At 32.8% G+C, this 9,420-nt stretch overlaps 1 protein-coding gene across 1 annotated transcript; it reads right to left on the reverse strand.

The window, feature by feature from the left end:
• Positions 1 to 2,664: 2,664 nt before the first annotated feature.
• Positions 2,665 to 5,898, reverse strand: LOC144834999 (uncharacterized). Its single transcript, XM_078690005.1, has 2 exons — positions 5,653 to 5,898; positions 2,665 to 5,620 (listed from the first exon to the last, which is right to left on the reverse strand). Exon 2 carries the CDS (start codon positions 5,568 to 5,570, stop codon positions 3,504 to 3,506), a length of 2,067 nt encoding a protein of 688 aa, XP_078546131.1. The 5' UTR covers positions 5,571 to 5,620; positions 5,653 to 5,898; the 3' UTR covers positions 2,665 to 3,503.
• Between the last annotated feature and the right edge of the window lie 3,522 nt (positions 5,899 to 9,420).

A 9,420-nucleotide genomic window follows, 5' to 3' on the forward strand; every position in this document is an offset into this window, starting at 1 on the left:
CTCATTTTATCGCAACATTCTCTTGATAAATTTCCAATTAAATTTTGTTGGTAAATAAAATAATGAGGGAGATACCTTTCTTCATAGCATTTTATCAGCCAATCAAGTGTCTTCCTGATCAAGTTCATAGTGCTGACATGACCTTTAGTAGGTGAAGTTTCACACATCCAGAAGCAAGCTGTCTTTATAAAGTAAGAACAGAATGGTGTTGGTGAATCAGATTCACTAAATAGATCAATGTACTTTGAAGATTTTATTGCTTTAAGAGCACACATGCATTCAGCATATGGTTGACTTAGTTCATAACAAAGTTCTCGTTCAGCTAGAGAAAAAGATAACCTCCATTCAATTTTTTTGATGTGCTTGTTGGATGTCCAATACCAACTACCAGACAATCAACCTTGGGGATCTTCCTTAAAATCACCTTTGGTGGCCAGCTGTTTTCTCTTTCTCTTGTAAAAAAATCTACCGAATGCAATGGCGATGACTGACAGGATAAACAAGAAATAATATCAGCTGTTGTAGAGTCAGTCAAGGTTAATTCTATTGAAGGACCATGTTTCCTATACGATTCCTGATATGTTATTTCAGATTTAAGGAATTCATCTTCCGTAAAGACATCAGGCATTATATAACCATTCTTATCAATAGCATTATTTAAAGACTCATCCAAAGGCCAGTTGCTGTTTACTTTCAGTGTAAAAGCTTGTTCATTTGGATTCTGCTGAGCCATTAGATAGCCACCTTTATGATCCTTTCTTGCTGGTTCAAATGGCCACAATACAACTGGATAAAGTGAATGATTTGACATGAAATCTTGATCTCCACAAATTTCAATAGGCATAGCTTCACAACTACTTCCAACTATATATTTTCTTTTGCAGGATGCAGTAATAGCAATATCATATAGTTTCTGTTTTACTTTATTAGAAGTAATATGAAAAGACCTTAAACACATGGCACTTTTAAGAAACTTATCTGCAATTCTATCAATGTCTGTACGTCTTGATTTACATACAACTGCCATACTGTTATTATGTTGTTAGTTGTTTTTAGAATACCACAAAGTAAGAGTGAGATGTTAACAGTACGGTAATAAATAGGAACAGCAACTACACGCCCTACACATTATACACCGGTAATTTTTTTTATCAAACACGTATGGATCATACTCCCACACTGCAGCTAGTAATCCTTCAGACTGGGTAACAAACTTCAATTATTATTATTGTGTTGTATGCTTATACATTAAAATGTTATAGAATATGTTTATTCAACTACGGAGCTAGGTCTATGATTCAACCAACAGCTCTTCAAACAATGAAAGAAGAATCAATATACATATATACATATATATTCCATAGTCTACGTAGCTGTTTTGTTATCTTGTGTTTGTGTTTAAATATAACATTAACAAATAGTAGACTAGAATAATAAAAACACTTATATCTATGAACTTAAACTAACTAAAATACAATATTTTTCGAGGCTCATACTTGCTGGATGATCAACAAGAGATGTCAATACTGATAGACTTTAGCTGTGTTTGTTGTATCTAACAATAACGCAATAATACAATCCAAAGACAATAAAAGCAATGTATTGACTTGTACAGTATACAGGTGAATTTGTTGAATCTATATACCTATACTATACTTTGCGCACAGATTATAGGGGAAGTGTTGATTAAAATGATTAAAGTTGGTACTGTTCACAGCGCATTTTGTATTTTGTATGTGGCCCTATAGTATAACCACATTATAATTGTTTTCATGTGTTTAGTATTTATAAACATATGAATCTAAAGTCAATAATTTAGTAGAGAAGTTGTTAGACCTACCACTTTTGGTCCATATATAAAAATAAAGTATTGTGATTGTGATTAAATTCACAATTCTTTCTAATAAGTCTATGCTCAACACAGTACAATGTGTGTGCGCATATTGTACAGTAGTGCTGCATAAAAAAAAAGTGTAAAATTTACAAGATTAACCAAAATATGTCAACAATGTTTCAGGATATTGTTGACTAATTGGTTGGCATTATGAAAAATGTGACTGCAGACGGCAGCGTAGATGGTTATCCTATAGTTCTAAAAAGAAAAGAAAAATGCATATTTATTTAGTTATCGTCGATCGTTATCTTCCTAGTGTGAATAAGCCTTTAATACAACAAGCTGGGTACGGTCGGAGCTACAAACAAAATTAGGTAAACGTGAATAACGGAAAAAGGTAATAATAATAATAATTTATTTAAAAATCAGCAAGTACCGAGTTGCAAATGTTATTACTATTTTCAGTAAGAACGTAAGTTTCCTAATTTGTAATCGTATTTAAAGCCACCAATGATATAAATGTATATATTATAATGTAGTATTCCTGAATTACCAATATTTAACATTAAATTGTTCTTAAAGGTGTCTGTGCATACTTATTAGATGATATGCGGTCACACTATTTACCATTAACAATGATTGTTAGTCAGATTTAAAATTATAAGTCTGCTGCCCTTTAGCATGCTTTTTGTAACCATTGTTTATATTTAAATACAAACAAAATAAAACAATATACAGTTTTCATTTCTTCTTTAATTTTATTTTTAAAACATTAGAAATAAAGGTGTAGTGGATGCAGATAAGAGGTTTACATTGTAGACCTGCACCCATGTATTTTAGATTTCCAAGTAATGTTTGGTGGTATATAGTTTTTAGTCAGATATTTTGATTATAACTGTCATGCTTAAATGTATAATGTGTTTGGATAGTATAGTGTTGTTGTATATGTTTCATATTTATGTACACTGACTGACTGATGGTATACAGTAACTGACCTGTTATTTATTCATTTTCTTGTGAAAAAAATCTGTTATTTCTACTGAAGCCCAATGTAGAGTTTTACGCTTCATTAAATTACCTGAAAGCATCAGACATTTGTTTACCATTCTTGTCAACAATACAAGATTTATCTAAAGGCCAGGTGCTGTTTACTTTCAACATTCAATCTTGATCTCCACACTGGCATATATTTATAAAACCATCCACCATATATTTGTGATAAGTTATGAAGGGTAAATGCTGATAAGCAACATCCCACATAGAACCACTGTACAAAAATCTTGATGCCATGGCCCTCTTCAGAAATTCCTCTACAACTCTAACTATGTCTTTTTAGCTTGATTTATATATTTCATAATTCTGTTTATGACAAATGTCAATGTATAGTAAGCCTACACAATCTTTATAGTTGTTTATTTTAAACTGCCACAATCAAGGCAAATGAGTGAACAACAGATGTTAGTACTTTATTACAATTCATTACCTAGATAACCCAACATTAGCACGTTTTCCACAAAGAGTGAGGGAAAGGGAAGACAAGAAGAATTTCTACTGGACTAGAACTACTGTATGGCATGCAGCATTTCAGAACATCTATTCCATTTACAAGCTTGTGTACAAAGTAGATTAACACCCAAACCGCACACAGAGCAGCTGCGTAAGTTTTTATTTAGAATAGTTTGCTAAATAAGAACCAAAACTTATACAAACATAACACCAATAGTCTTTCTGTAATCTGGATTAATGATTGTGTTATCTCATGATCTAAAAGATGAATCACAGTCAAACTTGACTTCATTTCATTTAAGTTTGTATGGGCCCTATAAATGTCTCCTTCTTTCAGTGATAATTTTGCATTGACATAGAATACGAAAACGATTGGATTAACATAAAAAAAGTTGGTTGAACTCTTAGCAAGACTAAATATGTCTCTGTCAACAGTTTGCCAAGCAAATTCATCAAAGGCTACAACATCAGTAAGATGTCCATGTATTAAAACTTTTCTTAGTTTCATCATTACATCTTTGTTTGTTTTAACTTTGCTAAGTACTGGTTTAAACTGGGCAAGCATCTCTTTCAGTTGTTCCTCTTCATTCATTAAATAATAATATTTAATCACATTGACTTGGGTACCTATACCCTGATCACTCCATCCATCAGGGTACACAAGCTCTGATCCTTTCTCATAGTATTCCAATGGCTTATTGAGGTAGCCATGCAGATCATCTTTCCCAGTACTTTGAAAAAATGTCAGCATTCCTGTATAAGTGTCTCCTAAACAGCAATACAAATGATACTGAATAAGTTTCTTGTAGTCAATTGGTACTATATCGTCATCACTTTCTAAGACTGATTCAATCATATTGCCAAGTTGAAGTTGAAGAATTTCCAATTTATCAACGTCTACTTGCATATGTTCTTGTATGATTTTACAGAATTCTGCACAATGCAAAACAGTTAAACATAATAGTCGTTTTCCGTTTGAAAATACATCGTAACCTCTAATTAAATCACGTTTCATCATCTCAATCTTACATTTGCTATCAAGTAAGGTAGACTCCAGTATTGCATAGTCCTTTGGACTTGAAAGTTTGGGGAGCTTGAACTTGACACAAAAAGTGTTGTTAGTAAAGTCACCAGCTGCAACCGCGATACTTGACATCACATAGCACCACAGGTCTCGTTTAACTGCTTTCAATGAAACTATCACTTCTTCGCAACTTTTCGTTGTTAAGTGTCCAATTAAATTTTGTTGAGGAATGAAATAATGAGGAAGGTATTTTTGTTGGTAGCAATCTATCAGCCAGTCTAAAGTCTTCCTGATCAAGTCCATCGTGCGTTGATTGTTACAAGGAACGGTTTCACACATCCAGAAGCAAGCTGTCTTAATAAAGTAAGAACAGAATGGTGTTGGAGAATCAGATTCATTAAATAAATTAATGTATTTTGAAGATTTTATTGCCTTAAGGGCACACATGCATCTAACATACGGTTCACTAAGTTCATAACAGAGTTCTTTTTCAGCAAGGGAAAAGGATAACCTCCATTCAATTTCTTTTGATGAGCTACTTGCATGTCCAACACCAACTAATAGACAATCAAGCTTTGAAATCTTTCTTAAAGTTGCTTGTGTTGGCCAGTTTAGTCTTTCTCTTGTAAAAAATTCTGATTCCAGTGTCCATGACTGGCATTTTAAACAAGGAGTTTGATCTGTTTTTTCAGAGTTTATTAAAGTAGCTTCTAATGAAGGACCGTGCATTCTAGACGTTTTGAGATATTTTTCAGAATCACTATAGAATGTATTTGACAATATAAGAGCATCAGGTATTACATAATCATTCACAGCAACATTTTTCAAAGATTCATTCAAAGGCCAGTTGCTGCTTACTTTAAGTGTAAAATAAACTGGTTCATTTGGATTCTGCTCAGCTATTACGTAACCACCTTCATGGTCATTCCTTGCTGGTTCAAATGGCCACAATACAACTGGATAAATTGAATGGTTATACATGAAATCTTCATCTCCACATATCTCCTGAGGCATAGCTTCAAAATAACTTCCAGTCCCATATTTTTGATATGTTATATAGGGTAATTGATTAAAAGCAATATCCCATAGTTTCTGCTCAACTTTAATGTGAGTAATTACAAGATCTCTTGATGCCATGGCCATCATAAGGTAAGTATCTACAATTGTATCCATGTCATCACGGGTTGATTTATTTACAGCTGCCATAATTCTGTTCTAATTTACTGGTTAAATTTCAATCCTCAGTAGTAGGCAAACTAACTGTTGTTTCCAGTGCGTGTAGGCCTACAACAAAAATATGGTAGAAATAGACAATAGCAATCTATGAAGGAAACACTAAGTACTGAAAGCCAAATATTAGTTATAGGAATGTTGAATTAGTATAAACGACTGTTACACCCCAGTGCTTATGGAGATGCTCAACACACAATGCACACAAGAGAATCAGCTTTCAATGAATATGTTAATTCAGCCAATGATTCATTGGAACGATGAATGACAATCAATAAGCATAATAATACAATCTATGTTACAATGTGTATTGTGGCAAGACACAAATGGTAACCTAGTAACCTAAAAGAATGAAATAAAAACACATATTATGATATTTTGGAATAATGGTTATACCAGAACTAAAAGAACATACACAAATTAAACATATAGGGCCTATATCCAATCTGCAGACAGTGTTTCATTATTATTATATATTGTCAGTGAAGCTCAGATTTTGAATATAATATATTGTTATTGTTGTTGTCGTCGTCATCGCCGTCGTCGTTGTTGTGGTGGTGTCAAATTGGAAAGGTCCTGTTACAATAAAATGAGAGATTTATTATTACATTGTTATGTCTTTGTGACCTACTTACGATTATAATTATGTGAGCAAATATTTCGCAGAAATGCAGTCGATATTAATAAAAAGTTATTTTGAAATAAACAGTTTATTCTGCGCTATTCCAGTGCTATAATATTTATGTTCTCACTCAGCTCCAAAAAATAATGATCAGTATGATTTTTATTTAAATTTTATTTAGAAAATCACTTAGTATACAATAACATCCCACCAGTAATAACACTATTAGAAATAAAATTCAAGGATAGCAGCCTAAAACGCTTCAGAAGTTTCATTGATGCATCTTATAATGTAAAGCAAATAATCTAAATATAACAATATTGGTTTAAAAAATAATTTAATAAAGTATGGGCCTACAATGAATATAAAACTATAAAAAAAAAGAAGAATATATATGTCTTTTTTTTAATGTGGCTAATTTACTAATGTTGTTGATACTTTGTTAAATTTTTAAAGATATAATATAGTCATTTTTTTCAATTTAAAGATTTTGTAAAATTAAATAGCATTCGTTTATTATACTACTAACTAGCGGGTACACGTCCGAAGGACAGGCATCATCTTATAACGATTGTAAGGTTCGGGAATCAAAAAGATAAAATAGTAATATAATACAATGCAATATACACAAATCTATAAATGGATGTATAGTGCCGAGAGGCACATTATACAGCATTTATATTAGAAGGAAGATAAAGTTAATAGGCATACAGTATTCTTCTTTATATTTCAGTGTCTATTTTGTTTTAATCCTAAAAACAAGAAATTTTAAATACATTATTGCGTAATAAAGTTAGAATTTATTCTGACTAGTTAAGCCTCCACTGATTGTGAGGGCGTTTGTTGTATAATGTATCATCTGGTGGGTGAAAATCTGTGATAATACCATATATGGCTCTGTAGTCTAGTGATATGATACTTGCCCTGTAAACAAGAGATCGTATGTTCGAATCCCGCCAGAGACATTTTTTCATACAACTAAAAAAATACGGAACTTTCGCCAATGATGAGATCATGTACAGAAGATGCGATTGTAGTTAAACTTGAAAGGCTGTATCGTCATTTAGATAAAACAAAGGTTGGAAATTCAGACCGTGTTATGTATTATGACTTTTCCTCTGCGTTTAACACCATTCAACCCCATTTACTGGTAGATAAGCTGTGTAAGATGGCCATTCCCTTTAATATGATTCTATTTATTCTGAATTTTCTAACAAACAGAAAGCAGTATGTGAAGCTTAGCCCAACAGTATGTTCTGATGTTAGTGTTTCCAATACAGGCGCGCCACAAGGCACTGTATTAGCCCTTTTTTGTTTACTTTGTACACAAGTGATTATAGATCTAAATATGATTCTTGCCCGGTTGTACGATTTGCTGACGATACGGCGATGATTGGCTTGATTGAGAAGGACGATTGCACTTCATATTTAAATGAGATTAATAAGTAATGATAACTTTTTAGAATTGAATGTTGAAAAAACAAAAGAAATGATTATAGGTTTTAGAAAGAAAACGAATAAATGTGATCTAGTTAACATAATGGGTAGACAAATTCAGAGGGTGGAAACATATAAATATCTGGGGGTTGTATTTAACAATAAATTGACGTGTAGTAACCACTTGGATCTCGTTATGAAGAAAGTAAATAATAGAATGTACTGTTTAAGACAACTAAACAAGTTCAGTGTAAATACTTATTATTTTGATTACATTCTATCAGTCTATTATTGTTGGGGTTTGGAAATATTGTATTGCAGGGTGGGGTGGAAATGTTACAGAGGGAGATAAGGGTAGAATTGATCGTGTGGTAAAAAGGGTTGATAGGATGTCTGGTTTGTGTCAGCAGTCGGTGGATTCAGTTTATTGTGAGAACCTGGACAGGCTTTTTTGGGATTGTGTTGAGGAATGAAAGTCATCCTTTGAATTCCGATTTAGGCAGTCTCAGGAGTGTAATGTAATAAAAATTATTTAGAATATTACTACTTAGTTTACACAGACACGTAATTACATATATGATTCTAGTTAGAAGAGCGTTCTAAATGCAAACTAAAATGTGTACAGAAAATAACATTCTATAGTTTTAATTAGATATTGTGTTTCTTCATGATCTGCTTCTTGAATCACAGTCAAACTTGATTTCATTTCATTTAAATATGTAAATGCTCTATGAATGTCTTTTTCTTTGAGTGAGATCTTTGCATTAACATAAAGTATGAAAACAATTACAGAGGGAGATAAGGGTAGAATTGATCATGTGGTAAGAAGGGTTGAGAGGATGTCTGGTTTGTGTCAGCAGTCGGTGGATTCAGTTTATTGGGAGAACCTGGACAGGCTTTTTGGGATTGTGTTGAGGGATGAAAGTCATCCTTTGAATTCCGATTTAGGCAGTCTCAGGAGTGCTCGCAGTGGAAGATTGCGATCCGCAGCTGCTGACACAAACCGATATATTTTCTCCTTTCTGCCCACAGGTATCAGGAGACATCAGCGGAATTCATCCAGATGAGCACCATGAAATAATATGTTCTTGTTGTGAGTTTTTTACAATTGATATTGTTTCATGTTGTTTTAAATATTGTAATTATGATGTATTTTAAGACGAGCAATGTAATTTTCTCCTTGTGGGTACGAATAAAGATTATACTTGATACTTGACTTGATACTTGATCTTTCAAATATGAGCACTTTCTATAATTTGACAGTATAATTAATATATATATATATATATAAAGAAAAATAACAAAACATAATGTTAGCATAATGTACTTTACAATATTTCATATCATAAAACCCTACCGGTAGCTAATGAAATGAGTAGCCTCTCTTAGTCAGACATTATGTGGGCCGAATCGTCCCGTCAAACCTGAACCGAATCAGTAACGGATTAGCAGCTTAAGAATAGTAATTAGTAAGAAACATAACCTAGCCTAGTGTTATCACTGCATTTTGGTGTTTAGAAAAATTGTAAAAGGGTTCTCAATCCTATGTTTGACAGCAGGAGCGAGAAACATGATCAAGTATACTGTTTTGTACTCACCGCCCGTTTCATTTGAAATGGCGCACGGCAGCACTGCTGCTATACTATTGCTATGCTGATCACATGTGCTGGTGACCTAATTGTGACGTAGGAAATGGCCAAGAGTTATCGAACTCAAATTGGTCCAAAATACACATTTTGTGTAAAAATTTGCAATTATAATATAGAT

This window comes from Antedon bifida, chromosome 2 (assembly GCF_963402885.1).
Source record: "Antedon bifida chromosome 2, ecAntBifi1.1, whole genome shotgun sequence".
Taxonomy (NCBI): domain Eukaryota; kingdom Metazoa; phylum Echinodermata; class Crinoidea; order Comatulida; family Antedonidae; genus Antedon; species Antedon bifida.